This window comes from Halichoerus grypus, chromosome 7, assembly GCF_964656455.1.
Source record: "Halichoerus grypus chromosome 7, mHalGry1.hap1.1, whole genome shotgun sequence".
In the NCBI taxonomy this organism is placed as follows: Eukaryota; Metazoa; Chordata; class Mammalia; order Carnivora; family Phocidae; genus Halichoerus; species Halichoerus grypus.
The window spans coordinates 32114610-32132514 of NC_135718.1; the positions used below are offsets into that span (position 1 = coordinate 32114610).

Consider the following 17905-nt stretch of genomic DNA (forward strand, 5'->3'; position numbering starts at 1 on the left):
TCTTGAGCATGCACTGGACACCTGGCAACCTCTTGTCCAGGAAAGGCTGGGTTTAAGCAAGAGCATCTGCTGACCAACAGATGGAGGTTCTGATTTGCTCGGGGACAGAGGACCATGGTGGTCAGGGTCCACAGGCACAGGAAGGACCCCAGAAGTTGTGATGGTGGGGAGGCAGCCGTGATGTCTGAGGGGCCCAGGCAGCTCACCAGCTTGTTCCCTTCCCTCCCGCACTCATCAGGGGCCTGAGCCAGGGCTCTCTTCCTCGCGGCCCTGCCCCCAGCACAGACACCCCGGCCTTCTCCCGGAGCCCCTCGGACCCTGGGGGCTCTCCCCTCCCACTGTGTGCCAGGCCATCTGCCTGTCTGGAAATCTTTTTGTCCAGAGGCTTGGCACGTTCCTGGTGTGGCAGGAGGCACAGATAAACACTGACCAACTGCGTATGGGTGATGGGGGGACGGGGTTCTGCCATCTCGGCAGGGAACTCTGGAGAGAGAAAGCAGGTTATTTTAAATGACCGCATCTACTGCTCTTCGCATTGTTCTTTTTGTGTGGGCGACTTCCTCCTATTGTCCCTGCCCAGTTCCTCAACTGCCTGAGTGTTTCCCAAATGTTCTTTCTGGATGCACCATTTACCCTTTTGTGTTTTCAGCAACTGCCGACCCTTTACGTGCACGCTCTATTTCTGCTGTTAAAATAATTCCCGTGAAGACAGTGAAAAGCTCTTCAGGCCTGGTACTCCCTCCAGGTATCTCTCCTTGGGTTGGTTTCTTTTTTTTAATTATTAGCAGATCATGCATGGTTTTCCTTCCTTTCCTTCTAACAAAGACTTGGAGGCTTAATTCTTGCATGTTTAGGAGCTCTTCCCTCTCACGTCCTTAGCTGGTTTCCTTTCTTCCTGTCCGTGCGTGCGTGCGTGTGTGTGTATGTGTGTGTGTGTTTTGTGAGGCAGCATGTCTAGAGGAATACTGATAGATGCCTTGCCCCTCCTCTCTTTAGGAGAAGGGTCAGTCCAGAGGCTGCATAATTTACCCTGGCACAGGTCTCTGGTACGTGGGGTACGTGATACATGGAGGTGCGTGCGGTACATGGCTCTCCCCGGAGGCTTTCAGCTCCCAATACTTTATTTACAACTTCAGTCTCCCCGAGAATTAACGTGTTTACACAGGGAACCTCTGAGTTGGGCTGAACTTGAAGCAGCTGCTTTAGATGCCAATCCTAGATGCACTGCTGTGCTCCCCCAAGCCCCGACTTCACCTGCAGTCCCTTCCTGCTGCTCCTGTCCGAGGAGGGGCTGCCGCTCAGGTGTCAGCTCTGACAGACAGCTTCCTTCTGTGCGAAATGGCACAAGCAAGGCCCAGGTGGTGCTTTATCCCAGTGGTGCTCTCCGGAGTTGGGCAGATCTGGCCATGCATCCGGGAGCCTAGGATGGGCTGGATTTGTCATTTTGCAGCTCATCCTTTTTGAAAAGGCCATGAATCAGTTTTCCCAGTACTTTTGTGACCTTAGTCACTTATCCTCTTGATAGGGTTGGACAAATCACGTGCCCACCAAGGTCACTGCCTGCTCTGCCACACACTGTCTTTTTGTGCTTTGCTTTCAATGGGAAGAGGTGCTGATGGGGCAGATCTGTTCTCTTCTGTAACACCAGTGGTCGGTCCGTCTGAGTTGTTGGAGAGGCTGCTGGACTGGAAAGGAGGAGAGAGGAGGCTGTACTTCTCTCTGCCCTGGCACGGGAATGGGGAGGCGTGGATGTCTGAGCCTCCGTCCTGCCCATCGCCCACCTTAAGCCTTACCCCATAATCCCAGTCTTGACAATTTTAGGTCAGAGATCCAGGCTGTGCTGTGAGCAATTTGATAAAAATGAACTGTGGCATTCGGTTCAGCTGAGCTGCACGGAAGGAAACACGTGCCTTCTAGAACTGTGTGATCTATGTCAGTTTCTTGACTCCTCATCACTGGTTTTCCTAGAGGATGAGCATCCACATCTTCTGAAGCCTATTTTGAAATCCTTCTCAATGGAATTCTGAAAGATGACCTGAGAGTGCTGTTAGGCCATTGTGAGCTGTAGGAGAGGTCAGGGCCCAGGGAAGGCTCGGCAGGGGGCGCAGTAAACACCGTTCACTGAAGGATTTGGTGTTTCTTGTCGTTTTCCTTGGTGTGAATTTTCTTCATTAAGTTTGGAATGTGAGGCTCTCACCCATGATCTTTCTCCACAGGCAGTATATCCTGTCATCATTTTAAGGGTCTTGAGTTGCTGATAGAAGATTTTTTTTTCCTTTTTCCACTGGAGAAGAGGGAGCAGTGATTTTTTTTCCCCAGAACAACTTGATTCCCAATATTGCCAACTTGCTCTTTCATTAGAAGGGTGGTCTGGAAGCTTGAGAAATCTCTCATCAACTCTTTCTTGAATCATGCCTTACTAATTGGTCAGAAGTCTACTCACCAATCTAAGCCTCATCTAATAAAAGGAATTAACCTGCTTTCATTTTGAAATGTTTTCAGCTGATAATTATAACTTACACAGAACTCATTGTCACCTCCATTTCCCCTGAACCTCATGATGTGTGGTAAACCTCCAAAACGGGATTCGTCTCTCTCCTCCACCCATAAATTAATTCTCATTGACCATCACATTGACCATAAGACAGCGTGGCTGTAAGCAGGTTCATCTCATTCCCCGGCTGTCATGAGTTGCCAGCTGACTGTTGCTTTAATCCTTCAAGAGCCTTGGATTCAGGCTTCTCTTTGCATCTTTCCTTTTCAGACATGGATCCTACGAAAATCTGCACTGGGAAGGGAGCGGTGACTCTCCGGGCCTCATCTTCCTACAGGGAAATCCCGAGCAGCGGCCCCATGAGCCCTCAGGAAACCCCGCAACATGAAAGCAAACCAGGTGTGTGACCCCTGTGCCTGGGGGAGGGGTTCAGAGTCCCCCCGGGAGGGAGAGAGGCCCTCCTGCTTTTGCTCGGAAGGGTGTGCATTCACGGGCTGCCTCCGATTCTCCCGGAGGTCCCTGGAACCGTCAGCGCCTTGTTCCATCTGGGATGGGTGACGATCAGTGCCCTAAACTCCCAGGTGCTCCCTTGTTTCGGGCAGAGGCATGGCAGTGGCCACCGCTTTGTTAGCTGGTGACTGGAGAGATGAGGAGAAACCTCGCTACAGAGCTGGCGGCTCTACAGACTGCATTCTCGAGGACAGAGGTGGCTTAGGCTGCATGGGAGGGGAGCAGTGCGATGGGCTAGAGGTTGGGTTCCTCAGTGGCCATCCCCACTTTTGAGAGCTGGCTCTAAGTGGCCAAGCAGGGCTGGGGCGGTGGAGGGGGTGAAGCCAAGGGAGGTTGAGAAGTGCAGGCGCCTGACTGACCTGGCTCCCAGGAAAAGAGGGGAGGGGCAGGGCTCAGGCCTGGGGAGGTGACCTGGCAGCTGAAGCAGCAGGAGCAGAAGAGCCATTCCAAGGTCACTGCACCCTGGGAGCTACGGGAGACAGAAGAAGCCCATCTGCAGCCCACCTCCCATCCGGCTCCACTGGTCGGGGTGTCTAGAGAGTGGTGTTGAGACTGGGACTTCGGAACCCGAGAGATCTGTGTTCACATCCGTGGCCGTGCAGTGGACAGGATGTTCCCTGTCTCAGCCCTGGTGGTGTCCTCTGTAGAAAGGGCTTGATAATTGCACCTGCCTCGGAGCATTACTGTGAGCGTGGAGTGTGTGAGGTTTTTGCACCTGCCTAGACGTTAGCTGCTATTAGTAGGTTATGATTGTGATTATTGTGACGTCTCTAGAGAGGGTTTTCCAGAGCCCCCCAAGTGTTCTGGGAGTTGAGAAACACTGAGATTTCACAGGGACAGCTAGCTTAGGGTGGGGCGCCCCTCCCCTCCAGTCCACTCCATACGGCACTGGTGCTCACACCTGAGCTGCATCAGAATCACCTGGAGTAAAAGGCCAGGCTGCTGGGCCCCAGGCCGGGGCTTTAGGAGTTACAGTTATTCCCACTTACAGGTCTGAGGTAGTGTCTGAGGGTTTGCATTTCTGACAAGTTCCCGGTCATGCTGGGATGCTGCTGGTCCCAGGATCACATTTGAGAGCTACTGCTATAGGGAAGGGGAGTTTTCTTTCCTTCTTGAAGGAAATGAAGGAAGAAAAGGAGTGAGAGTGAAGACCAGTTCCTTGGGACTGGAGACAAAAGGAGGTGGGGCACACAGACTCTTTGGTGCAGCGGGGAGCAGTGTGTTGTGATGAGACGGAAACCTGAAGGAAGGAGCCGGTCAATGGCCAGCATCCTGGAAGCTGACTTCCTGTGCCAGCCACCTACAACTAGCGCCAAGGCAGATGCCCAAGGATGAAGCCAGGCTAGGGTTTGAGCACAGGCCCCGTTCTGATAATGCTGTCCCCTGTGGAGGGCTACGTTTTCCCTGGTCTCAGGGAAGGCGTAAGTGGCCTCCAGCCACTATAGGTTGAAAGTCGCTTCTTGGCCCTGTGTTCCTCCAACCATACCTGCCTTTTGCCCCACTGCAGTCTCCCACTCTAGCCCTCCTGGAAAGGTGGGGCCAAGGAGTGAAGGCAAAATCATTTCTTCCTAAGGCTAGCTTCATCCAGCTTCTCCTGGCCCACTTGGGAAGATCCAGCTCCCAAGGATGTTTGGGGAAGAGAGAATCCTCAGGGATAATTGAAAGAAAAAGACCATACCTACAGCCCATGGCTCAATAAAATGACCTTATCAAGTGCAGGGCCCTTCCTCTGGGGATGAATACGTAGTGCGAGTGGGAGGAGAGGGTCCTGGAGCTCCCCCTCCTGGTTATCGGGTGGCACTAACATGGAGCGCTGAAGGGTAGCCTTCCCCCGGCAATCTGTGGGCTTGGGTTTACAGGACCGTGCAGTGATGTGAGCACTTTTAGGAAGCTCCCTAGTCTACGAATAATTCTATATCTTACGAATTCTGACAGCTAATTTGGGTGAAGAAATATCTTGTTTTAAAATGTGAATACACTGAAGAATTAGGGGAGAGCTATCAGTCATGCACACCTCTATAGTAAATCGATTTTAGTAGATTATTTTCCTCCTTATAAGTGGAGATCATTGACTCCAAGTCGGCAAACATTCATTTAGTATCATCTATGTGCCAGGCGCTAAGTAGTCCGTGGGAATTGTGGTGAGAAATAGGGAGATGGGAGGGAAAGGAGCATAATTCTGGGTGCATCAGATGAGGACAGAAGCCCATTTGCTGCAATAGAAGAGTCAGGCGTGGGCTGCTCATCCACCGTGCTTTCCGACCGTGGGGAAGCCACACCTTTGAAGCCCAGGTAAAGTATGAAGGACCTGGGCAAGATGGTTTCCAAGCCTTTCTAGTTCCAACATGCTCTGTGACCTTGGGCAGTGTGGGAATTAACCTGACACAAACAGAATCGCCCTCACTAAGGACAAATTCGAGATTACATACCAGGACAGGTTGGGTGGAAGGGACAAGCTGGGTTTGAGTAGAGGGGAGAGTACCAAAGAGGCTGGAATGAGTTAACGCTGGGGGGATGGGACTCCAGGGATGGGACCTTCCAGCTGGAGATCCTGTCCTCTCCCTGTACTGCTCATTGGCCAGCATCTTGCTGGCGCCTGACTGGCTGTGTCTGTGTGGCTCTCCAGCTCTCCTCTCATCCCTCTCTGCTCCCTGCACCTGGGCCTCTGCATGACAACTTGCTCCACATCCTCCCCGCCCCCCCCCCACCAGTCTTCAGTCCCGTCTCAGGGCCTGGGAGTCCATGGGCCTTGAGAGGCCTCATGAAAACAGCTTTCTGCAGTATTTGTAGGCAGCCATGTCCAGCCCAGACCGGGAGCCCAAATATGAGGCAGCAAGTGTCTCCTCCATGCTTCCTACCCCCAGTGCCTTCACAGATAGCTGATGTCAGGTAGCGTCCAGCTCTCTCCCCTGTCACCCGGGCCAGCATCTGTCCCCTAGCTGCTCCGTCTGCCTCCTCTCTGCCTCACTCCCGGGCTTCACCACCTTCTTCCCTCCCAGTAGGCCCACAAGTGGCTGATCAGTTGCCCGGACTGGAAGCTCCAGTCTTGTACTACTGCCCAGCACCTTCTTTGCTTACATGACCCCTTGACACCCACATTTCAGAAGTGTCTCCTGTTCCCCGTCCTTGCTCCATCTCCCTCATCCTGTGAGACACGGTCTAGTTCTGCAGTGACACAGCCCTCTCTCGAGTCTCAGCTCTGCTGCTTCCATCTTTGTGATGTAGGCAACTCATTCAAACTTGGCGAGCTTCACTTTCCTCCTCTATGACATGGGAATGACCTCGGTAGAGTTGCTGGGATTCAGGGAGCTCTTTCACACCAAGATTTAGCACCGAGCCCAGCACACAGCAGGTGTTCTTTGATGGCAGCCATTCTAGCTGTGCACATCCGGAGGCCTGGGGAAGCCTTCCAGTAATTTCAGCTAGAGGCCATGAGGGCAGTGGGAATGAAGAACAGGGCCAGGGTGGACGTGCGTTTGGAAGAGTGAAGTGGCAGGGCTCGGGGCGGTGTGTGTGAGGAGCACGGAGACGTGGACTCCCTGCTGCATAGGCACTGCTCCCCTGCTTGACCCGGAGAAAGGCTGTGGCATTTGTGGAGACAGTGGCTTTATGGAGGGGGCGAAAGCAATGTTGAATTCCATTGTTTGCCATATTGAGTTTCGGGGCAAGGGCAGGACTTCTAGGAGGAAGTTTCTAATAGACATTTGGAGTTTGGAGTGCGGATTTGGGAACCATGTGCAGCCAGACGAACACTAGGAAGATGGAGGTGCTCTCTGAGGTGGAGTGAGATGGAGCCCTTGGAGTTGCCCAGTTTAAACCCACCCTCTAGACTCCGGCCCTCAAGTGGTAGCTTGACTCTGGATCCCCAATCACAGCTTCCTGACCAGCCTCCTAATCTCTGAATGTAGACCTTGGTTTTTGGGTCAGAAGCATCTGGAAAGAACTGCAGTGATCTTAGTGCTGACGCCCTGCCCCGGGGAGAGGTATTACCTTATCCCTGCTTCCTGATAGCATTTGCCCGGCCAGGTCTGGGTATTGGCTCTTCTGGTTCAGGGTGACTCCACCTACGTCCCCAGGTCAGGGTGTTCGTTATTCTAGAAGAGACACGGAGCCTAATGAACTGCTGAGTGTGATACGAAGCTTCTTGTCTGGTATAGCCTGAAGACCATCAATCCCTGTGTTCTGACCCGCAAGCCAAAATCCAGTTCAACCCTTACGTCTTGTTAATTCTGTGCCAGTTTGCTCCAGTCCTTCCTACCCGGTTCTTGACCACCATGTTAGCTTTGGAACTAAATCGACGCATTTCCTCTGGTTTGACTCTCAGGTTTGTGCTCTAGAAATGGCAGTAGCAAAAAGATATCATGAGAAAATGGACATGGAAGCAGTTAAAGACACTCTCTACCCCCGGTAACTCAGAGTCCTCTTTATGAACGCCTGTACAAGAATGAGGGCCAAACTAAGCAGTTGGAAGGAAAAGTCTCCACAAGAGAACACCCTCACTCCTTTTTTTTTTTTTTTTTTTAAGATTTGTTTATTTATGGGGCGGGAGGGGCAGAGGGAGAGGGAGAGAATGCCAGGCAGACTCCCCGCTGAGCGTGGAGCCCGACATGGGGCTTGATCTCACAACCCTGAGATCATGACCTGACCTGAAATCAAGAGTCGGATTCTTAACCAACTGAGCCACCCAAGGCGCCCTGAGAACACCCTCACTTCTGACACCAAATGCTAGTTGAAGGGATTCCCGAAACTACCCTCAGGTTTCATAATTTGCTAGGACTCAAAGAACTCATTGAAAGCTATTATACTCATGGTTATGATTTATTACAGGGAGAGGATACAGATTAATATTGGCTAAGAGAAGAAGCCCAGCATGGACTCTAGGGAAGAACCAAGCATGGGGCCTTTTGTTGACCTCTCCTAGGGAGTCAGAATGTATTAATTCCCAGCACTGAGATGTGATAGTATGTTCCGAGTATTGTCAACCAGGACGTTCTCCTGAGCTGTTGTGTCCAGAATTTCTATCCACTGCTCTTACTCTCCAGTCCATTAGGAGGTTGAGCTCTTGATGACTCAGAGCCCCCACCATAAATCACATTATTGATCTGGCACAAAGACCACTCCCATTGGGATGACATTCCAGGGGTTTAGAGATTAATTGCCAGAAGGCAAAGGCCAGACTTCTTTTTGGGTAAGGAATAAAAAATAAATAAATAAACACAAATAAGATTTGGAACAGTATTAGGCCCACTTTTAACACCTCACCTAATTCTTGGATACTCTACTAGAACACATCAAATCTGACTCAGTAAAAGTCGTCCTAAGATCCCAAGAAGAACTGATCAGCAGAACAACTTTAAAGCAGACCAAATTGAAATTAGCACAGAATGAGAGAAAAGAAAATATCAGGAGGCTGTATCCACAGGCCACAAAAGATTATGTATAAAGAAGAGATAGAGGAAAAGATAAGATAAAACAAATTTTACTTGTCCTGGAAAGGCTTGGTCTCTTCAGGGCTGCAAAACCTATCTAGAATCCAGCTTTCCTAGACGCTCCTCCCCCTTCAGGAGCATTGAGATGACACTGAAAGAAGCATTTTGACAGCCTTCTCAACCAAGAGTTAATAACTGATGATTATGTATATAATATCTCACCTGCCGCACTCAGGTGCAAGTGCCTGTGGGCTGCTGCCGACCTTGAAGGTTCAGAAGACTAGGTAACAGAGGATGATGGATGTTGGGAATTCGGCTCTCCTTTGGTAACGAAGAGAGGAATGCCTAGAGAGGTCCTGGGAACTGCCTTTTCTGGGGCAGGGTGAGGGGAACAGTTTTAATGACTTGGAATAAGAAGAAAAAGAGGGTTGATCCCCAAGGATATTATGTTCTCAAAGCTATTTATCAAACAGCAGATGTCAACAGCTCCTACTTATTTCTGTGTTTGGGGAAACTTTTTTTCCTTATGCTTTGGAGTCCATTTTTACTAAGCACTAACTAAGCCAGAGGTTCCCATTTAGTCCTCACGACTCAAAAGAGGTAGATAACCCCTTATTTCACAGGCGAGGCTGTCATTTGCTGTAGGATGCGCATTTAGCAAGGACTCGAGCTCGGCAGTCTGATGCCAAAATGGTCGTCCCTTCATGACTAGTGCTTTGGAGGGACAGACTCCTCTCAACTGTCCACAACACATCTGTTTGTCAGCGCCACCTGAATAGAAACAACCCAACCAAGAACCAAAGAGCATGCAAAATAATGTGCCCCCATATCCATGTAGAAAGCTCACATCCTTCACTGGATAGCCCCTCACTCCGAACCTATTGAGATCAGTGTATGTGTCGATCTAATACATTTGGTAGAATGACTTGACAGAGATGGACAAGAAGGAACTTAGAAAGGAAGACGTAACAGAAGTTGATGGATGCAGGAAGGGGGTGGGGTGCGGGCACCACTGTCACATTGTGTCACCTAGTGGTTGAGGGCCTGCCATGTGTAAGGAAATCTCTGGGCCAGGGATCTGGATGGACGCTACAGTGAGTGTTAAAAATGGTCATTTTTTTTAGGATCCTTCACATGCCTGATCTCTGAATCTTCAGCACCCCTGTGAGGTGTCCATGGAGTCCAGGTCGTATTTTATAGATGAGGAAAAGGACATACACAGTGGTTAGCAGCCTGCCTCTACCTCGCAGTAATGTGCGTGAAACTCAAGTCCTGTAAATTTCCCAGCTATGTGATTGGAAAGAGAAGACAAATACCTATGGGTTGTGCATAAGGGGGTGGCAGAAATGTAACCGGCAACCTGCTGAAGGAACATACAACCGAAACACGCTGTAAAAACTGTTTTAGAGGGGAAAACAAAGCAAAAATGGATACAGAATAGTTAAAAGTTAATAGAAAACAGTTTCCCAGAGAAAGGATATTCTTTGAGTATTCCTTTAATCATGGTTTTCAAAGGTGGACTGTGGACCGGCAACCGTAGCATCACCTGGGAAGCACGTTAGACATGTCCAGTTCCAGGCTTTACCTCCTATCTACTGAGTCAGGAACAGGGGGGGAGGCAGACAGTCCGTTCTAATAGGCGCTCTGCTGATTCTGATGCAGCCAAACTGCTGAACCTGGATGCACATCACCCGAAACCTTTACCTCTGCCTTGCCTTCTGTTCCTTTTTGGCTCCCACCACCTCCCTGGAACATAGGTGGCTGACGGTGGTGGGCAGAGTGCTGCCCTGGATTCTGGAGACCTAGGCTGAGTACTTTGTGTTTCCTGGCTGTGTGATTTTGGGCAAGTCACTTGGCCTCTGTTTCCTCATCCATGAAGTAGAGCGATCACCTGCCCCGCAGACCTGTTGTGTGACTAAATCAAATAGGAAATAGGTACAGAAGTGACTAACAGTGTGTGGCACTTGGATTGGTGGTCAGTGACATTGGTAAATCTCAGCTTGCCACCTGGAAAGCCCAGCTCTTGTCCTGGAGGGATCCACATGGAGATGGGGTTGGGGCTGTGAGAGCTGCTGTGTTAGTCTCTCTCTCTCTCTCTCTCTATCTCGGGTAAGGTAAGAGTAGGTAGGGCACGAAGAAGGAAGTTAAGGGGTTGGCTAGTTCAGGAGTTGGCAAACCGGCCTGTGGGCCAAATCTGGCCCATGTCTATTTTTTGTACAGCCCATGAACTAAGAATGGTTTTTAGGAAAAAATGGATAAAATGAAAATCACAAGAGGAATGGTATTAGATGCATACGAAAATTACATGAAATTCAAATTTCAGTGTCACCACACTCATTCATTTACATATTATCTGTGGCTGCTTTTGTGCTATAGGACAGCAGGGTTGAATGGTTGCGACTGCTACCATACGGCCCTAAAATACTGTCTGGCCCTTTGCAGAAAGTGTGCTGAGCTCCGGGCTAGGTGGAGGATAGAGCAGAGAGACGAGATGATGCGGAAGATGATAAATAGCAAACATTGACTGAGCTCTGGCAGGCACCGTGCTAAGCATTTCTCATGCATTATGTCATTTAATCCTTATAGCAACACTTGGGAAGCAGGCATTTCATTATCCCCACTTCTCAGATGGGAAAACGGGCTTGGAACTTGCTCAGGGTCACAGAGCCCATCAGTGGTGGATCCACGACTTGAGCTGAGGTCCAACTACTTTCCCAGCCAAGCTGGTAGCCCCTGTGCTCTGCTGCCTCTTGGTGCTAGGGGGCTCACGTTAGGAGGGGTTCAGGGCCTCTGAGATGTGCTGGGCATGGCTGGGAGGGCAGGGTGGTAGCCAGCTAAAGGGAGACAAGGGTGCCTTGTAGCGTGATGAAAGCTCAGGGTGATTCAATTTTGAATTGTTTATGTGGCTCATTTAAATGGAAAGAAGAGAAGCAGGCAGGGAGAAAAAAAAAGTCCTTATCACAGCAGATACCTCTGGGCTTAAATCATGCTCTCCCCCTAGCCCAGCGCCAGTCGCCACAGAAAAAGTGCTTATCTACTTCTCCCTCTCCCGTGTCTGTTCATTAGCCCAGCCTGCTAATGAGGAGAGGTCATTCCCAGCCCACATCAGGGTTGGAGAAGGGGAATGGGAGTTACTGGGGACCCGGCAGGGGAGAGTTCTGTTGCCTTTTTGTCCGTAAAATAAGAATGTCAAGGAACAATTGTTTCTTCATTACTGTGAATGTGAGCCTTGTGTTTTCAAAGGTCACTGCCTGTGAGCACATCATGGTTTAGAGTGGGTTCCTATGGTAATTAGGCCATCGTGACTGAGGGCATTTTGTGTCCGGCAACGGGGTGCTGGATTTTCCTCTTTCTCTGCAGTACATGCTTATTTCCTCCAAGTGTAACCATTTCTGTTTGTCCCTTTTTCTTCTTGTTTTCATCCTTTCTGCACCGCACGTAGTTCTGGACTCAGAGACTCCCTCAGCAGGTAGGACTTCTCTTGCATTCTTTCTGCCCCCGCCTTCCACCAGGGACTTCGGTTAGAGGGGAACCAGGGAGTGTTCCCTCTGAGTGAGGGCTTGCTTTCTTTTTTTCCCCCATCTCTCAGATGAGTGGAGGCTTTCTTCCAGTGCTGATGCCAATGGAAACGCCCAGCCCTCCTCACTTGCTGCCAAGGGCTACAGAAGCGTGCATCCCAACCTTCCTGCTGACAAGCCCCAGGTAGGCATGTGCCGGGGGTGGGGTGGGGACTGGTGAGCGGCACCTCTTCTGAGTCTACGCTTGTGACCTCCTGCTTGCCTGGCTGGATAACGGACTAGGTTCTGAGTCGCGCTTTTGGCCAACTCGGGAAAAGCTCTGCGAGGACCAGAGTGAGTGAAAAGTTGGGGATCAAGGGTCACAGAGGCATGGATGAGGATGGTCCATACCAGGGAATAGGAAATTTAAGCCCAGTGTTTTCTAGGTCTGAAACACACGTGGAAATGTTCTGAAGGAGGGACTCTGTTTAGCCCTGAGTAAGCGGTGGGGGGGAGGTCTGAGCCTGTTGTGTTAAATACTCTGGAATAGGATAGTCAAGAGTACACTCTAGTGTTTATTCCGTTAATTTGCTGTAAGAGTTCCAGCAACTCTAGCCTTACAGATGACGATCAGGTAGCTGTGGCCGGCCCCGAATCCAGCAGCCCACAGCAACCCCTGAGGTTGGACAGCTTGGAGGAGGGATAATTTTGCTCAAGTCTTTCCCCTAAGTTGTTTTCCTGATCGTTCTTCCTTCCTCTCCCTGTGGCTACTCTGCCATTTTGATGAAAGAATAGCCCCTGTTTTAACTCAGGAGATACATGAAGAGTGGTTTTTTTTACATAGGAGTAACATCCATGGAACGGAGCAGTACTTTCTTTTAAAGCAAGCTGTGCTGCTCAAAAAAATGTGGCGGGACCGTGTTCCTTGTGTGGTCCACTTCCCTGGGACTGTCTTCTGCGAAGGTGCTCCAAGACCTCACAGGGGCCTGGGGATTCCGAACGCCACCCTGGTTCCCACCCCACTTCTCCAGTGATCCCCTTGCTCCTGCTCCTGAGGGCATAGAATTGCACCTGCCTCTGAAATGCAACCGAGTCAGAGATGACGTCTTCCTTCCTCCCTGCAGACCCTGTCTTTCTGGGCTTCGAGGTGTCTCTGCACAGCCCCGCTAAGCCCTCCCGCCCCTGCCATGCTTGTCTCCCCTAGGCCCAGCCACGTGCGTGCCAGGCCAGAGCCACAAGTGTGCCCGGCCTCCTGAGGCCCTCATGGGCCACAGCCGTGCAGTAAATGACTTGCCATCGCCGTTCCGCTTCCCAGACCTTTCTTGGTGTGTCAGTTGCTGCCGCCAGGCTCCTGTCTCTGCGGTCTCAGGAATGGATACCATTGGCACCTGTCCGGGTTAGGAAATGGTGCTAATTAATCCAAGGCAAATTTGGAAGGACATCCTCCTCCCCTATCAGTGCCTTAGCCCAAAGGTTCCTTTTAGCTTCTTAGACAGCTCTTCTAAAGAGATCATTTTAAAAGCATGTGAATATATAAAAATTCCTCTTAAATAATTTATTTACTACAGCTTTATTGAGCATTCATTGTGTTCAGATCATGATGTTAAACATTGCATTCAAGGAGTTTATAAGGGTGAGCCTTATCATAAGGGTGAGCATCCTGTAGTTGTCGCCTATAAATAGTGTATTTTCTTTTTTAGATTTATTTTAGAGAGAGAGAGTGGGGGGGGGTGGGCAGAGGGAGAGAATCATCAAGCAGACTCCCCACTGAGTGCGGAGCCAGATGTGGGGCTCGATCTCATGACCCTGAGATCACAACCTGAGCTGAAATCAAGAGTTGGACGCTCAACCGATTGAGCCACCCGGGCGCCCCTACAAACCGTGTATTTCTTTGTCTGTCACTATCCAAGAATTTTTTTTTTTTTTTCCTGGGGTGTCTTCAAGGGAACCTGGCAGATGGGTGATACAGAGGGTTTATTCTGTATATTCAGTGTAAAATTGGCCACCCCAACTTTCAAGAACTTTAGGTCATACATTATTTCTTGGATTTGTTTTCTGAATGCAAAAATGGCTTCTTGTCCCTAAAGCCATTGCCAGAGCTGTACGTATACCCTGGCTCAGACAGAAGCAGGTGGGCCGGGCTGGTGACTGCCTTGGCTCGGCTTCAGATGAAGACAGTTCTCAGAGTCCCACAGGCCTCGCATCTCCTTATAAGGAATGAGCTGGGGTCCAGGAGACCCAGGGGCCAGAGGGCAGTCCTGTCTCCTGGTGCTTCCATGTGCTACCTTCCCTCCTGCTAGCCTGGACCTGCTGTCCCTCTCTCCTCCCCTCCAGGAACGGGGAACCAGGGCTTCCTTCTCTCTGACAGCATCATCGTGTGGTCACCAGTGGAGGCAGAGATTGGTAGTTTCTGGAACTATATCAACTAGGAACATATCCGATTCTTCAAGCAGCCCCATTTCTTCCCTGTCCCCACCTTCTACAAAGATAAATGGGATTTCATTAGTAGCCAGCTAGGCAGGAATGGAAACGGCCTATTTAGTTCCTACAATGTTTACAATAAATCAGAAAGTAGTTCCTTATAAAATGACGGTGCCTGTCTCCCTCCTTCTTTAGGACAGGAAGGCCTTTGGATCTGAGTGCATTGTCAACACTCTGGGGAAGCGTCCTCTCTACAGGGTCAAAGCCCCGGGAAGGCTTGTGCCTGATGTAATGCAACCCTGGCACCTTTTATGGCCATAACCAAATTACGTTAAAAACTCATTGAAACAGATTTCTATCTTTGGACAAGAAGGAATCACACATGGGACACTCGAGCTCAAAGTAAAAGTAAATAAATCTGAGCCAAATTCAGAATTGTCTTTTGCTTCCCTCCCTGACAACTCTCACTCAGCCTAGCCTGTGGTCCCTTTGCTGCGTGCTAGTTCAAGTGTTTTGTTTCTAGAGAGCATTGTTCAGTCTGAGACATGCCCCAACCTCCACTGTAAGTTCACGGAAACCAAGTAAGTCCCAGCTGGAGGGTTTTCCTCCTGCTAACTACTGAAGAGAGGCCGTTCGGTTTGTGTTTTTGGCTGGTGCACATGGCCTCATTCTGCTGGCACTGTCATGGACACCCTGTGGGAAGGATAGGCATCGAGTTAACCTAGGGTATCCAGATCATTTCTTCTCGATCTGGGTTATTTGTAGCTTGAAAACTGAGTTTGTTATGGGATAGGTTGCTTACTGTTTCTGGGGCTGATATTCTAATCCACACTCAAAAAACTTGATTTCTCACCTATTCACCCTTCCCCTTTCTACCTGCAGTCCACAAAAAATAAAATAAAAACCCCCAAACAGACCCACACCCTTGCACTCTCCCAGTTTTTGGTTATAACCCATTTACCAGGTAGTGACCAAACTCGTAATACACATGACCTGTGCCATTTAGAGGACATTCTGGTTTTCCTCTAGTACTGAGCTATCTTTTTTTTTTTTTTTTAAGATTTTATTTATTTATTTGACAGAGAGAGACACAGCGAGAGAGGGAACACAAGCACGGGGAGTGGGAGAGGGAGAAGCAGGCTTCCCACCGAGCAGGGAGCCCGATGCGGGGCTTGATCCCAGGACCCTGGAATCATGACCTGAGCCGAAGGCAGACGCTTAACAACTGAGCCACCCAGGCGCCCCAGTACTGGGCTATCTTTAAAGATAGGAAGCAGTGAGGAAAATCTAGTTGTCTTAGCTTAGGCCGCTATAACAAAATACCACAAACAGGTGTCTTAAACAACAGACATTTATTTCTCCAGTTCTGGAGGCTGGGAAGTCCAAAGTCAAGGTGCCAGTTGATTTGGTTCCTAGTTAGGGTGCTCTTCCAGGCATGTAGACAGCCACCTTCTCACTGTGTCCTCACCTGGTGGAGTGAGCTCTGGTCTCTCTTCTTCTTATAAGGACACTAAGGCCCCATCATGGGGGCCCCACCTTCATAACCCCATCTCACCCTAATTATCTCCTACAGGCTCCACCTCCAGACACCATCACTTGGGGCCAGGGGTTCAATATATGAACTTTGGGGGGACATGCACATTTAATCCATAACACTAGGAAAAGAAACTTCTCATTTTCTGATCTAATTTCTAGTTGAGCCATGATTGACAGATGGTTCTCATTGAAATGAGGATCATTCTGGAGATTTACCCCGTTTCCTCTGCCCCACTGAGACCCACGGAGGAGCTGGGAGCTGTGTGGAGGGAATGAGATGTGACCTACAGCTTCCTAACTCTCAGCCTGGAACCAGAGCTTTGGGCTTACTTAAGCCAAGAGTGTGAGGCTGGTCACCCCACTGTGGGATTGTCTGAGGAAGGGGCTGGAATTGAATGAACCAGGCACAGTCCAATTCGGTAGGCAAATCAAGTGCTTCGTGGCCTGGTCCCTTTGTTCTCTGTGCATCAGAACGGGAGACTGCGTGCTTTTAATCTCATGCCTGTCTTCCTCCTAATAATTAGTTCCATCAAATTGCTTCCTCTGAGAAAAGAGCACAGGTGGATTCTAAATCCTTAGCATTCTCTTCTTGGTAAGCTTTAATTTGTTATGCTTATGGAATTGAGTGCTAAATCTCAGTGATTCAATTAAGACATCTGTCTCCTGTGAACACAAATAAGGATGATTCTTCCAATTCTCTATTTCCTAAGGGAAGAGAATGAAAGACATTCAAGCGTTTCAGTGAACTTAAACTTTGAGCATGAAGGGCATGGAGAGAGAAATCTTTGAGGAAAAGAGAGTGAGAAAACTGAGGGGGCTCTGGGGCCTCTTGCCCCAGCCTTGAGCCCTTGGGCACCCGTCAGTCAGGAGGGCTAACAAAGGGTGCAGGTCAGCCAAGGATCGCTGTCAAACTGACTTAGCGCATGACCTCTCCTGGGCTGAGATGTGAGTCAGGCCTGCTGCTCCAGGTGAGTATGATTCAGCCCTTGGCTTCACCTGGAGGACTAGTGTCGGGACCTAGAGGAGTGCTAAGCTCAGGGTTTGCTTAAAAACATGTCAAGAATTGTTTTTCTTCAGATCATGTTATGGTGTTATTTCTAATGGTGGTCCTTCTTTCCATTTCCCTCCTCTTTCTTTTTTCCCCATTTTCATGCTATCTCTTGAAAATAATGCTAAAGGTTCTTTCTCCCCCTCGGCCTCCTCTCCCTAAAGACCGCTTTGCATGGCAGCATCCCACCATCCACAGTACCTCCAAGGACTCCCTCTACCTGAGCTCACCAAAGCCTTACGTGCCCCCCAGCACCCCCAGCCAGCAGAGGCCCTCACGACCCCAGCTCGTCCCCAAAGGTGTGCCGCGCCCTGGGCCCTCGCTTCCAGGTTCCATGTTCCCCGGTGCTTCCTCCCAACCCCGGCAGCACCATGTGGCCACCAGGACAGTTTACAGTGAGAATGTGAGCTCTAACCCACGTCATGAGGCCGATGGGAATAAAAAGGTCAGCAGCTTATACGTACCTTGTTTATCCAATAACATCTGCCGGGGGGCAGTGGAAGACGCCTCTCGCGTTGCACGTGACCCAGCCACGGGCACTCCCTTGGAAGCTGCAGGCGCTCGCGCACCGGCTCCCAGCATTGTGTCCCTCACAGCCAGCACAGGGACACCACCCTCTGCTCCTCCTGACCCTCCCCAGCTCTTCTTTGACATCCGTAAAGATGCCGCTAACCGGGGTGCGAGCCCTTCCCTGTGCGCTCGGCCTCCGTTCCCAGACGCGGCGAGACCACCTGTGCTAGGCCCCCAGCTTTCCTCTGCTCCCGAAAACCGGAAGAGAAAAGAACCTTACCTTTTGCAGCCGTGCTATCCAGCCAAGGCAAGGAATGAGGAATGTTTATGTGTCTTCTACACCATCTCTCTCCAAACTCGTGGAGGCAGCTCACTTGTTTTCTGAGCAGCCTCTCCTCCCTCTCCTTGTCAACATTGCCGCAGCCTGAGTCCCGAATTCTGCTCTCTAAACACCTTGGCA

At 50.1% G+C, this 17905-nt stretch overlaps 1 protein-coding gene across 50 annotated transcripts in view; it reads left to right on the forward strand.

The window, feature by feature from the left end:
- Positions 1 to 17905, forward strand: part of SORBS1 (sorbin and SH3 domain containing 1) — a 224916-nt gene that overhangs the window by 115292 nt on the left and 91719 nt on the right. For 28 of the 50 annotated variants that reach the window (XM_036111654.2, XM_078077319.1, XM_078077329.1 and 25 more), the window contains exons 5-8: positions 650 to 745; positions 2765 to 2893; positions 11876 to 11902; positions 12023 to 12135. In XM_036111654.2, the coding sequence (XP_035967547.1) occupies positions 650 to 745; positions 2765 to 2893; positions 11876 to 11902; positions 12023 to 12135 (365 nt within the window). The remainder of the gene's footprint in view (positions 1 to 649; positions 746 to 2764; positions 2894 to 11875; positions 11903 to 12022; positions 12136 to 17905) is intronic. The other 22 variants (XM_078077322.1, XM_036111693.2, XM_036111695.2 and 19 more) reach the window with 3 other exon arrangements.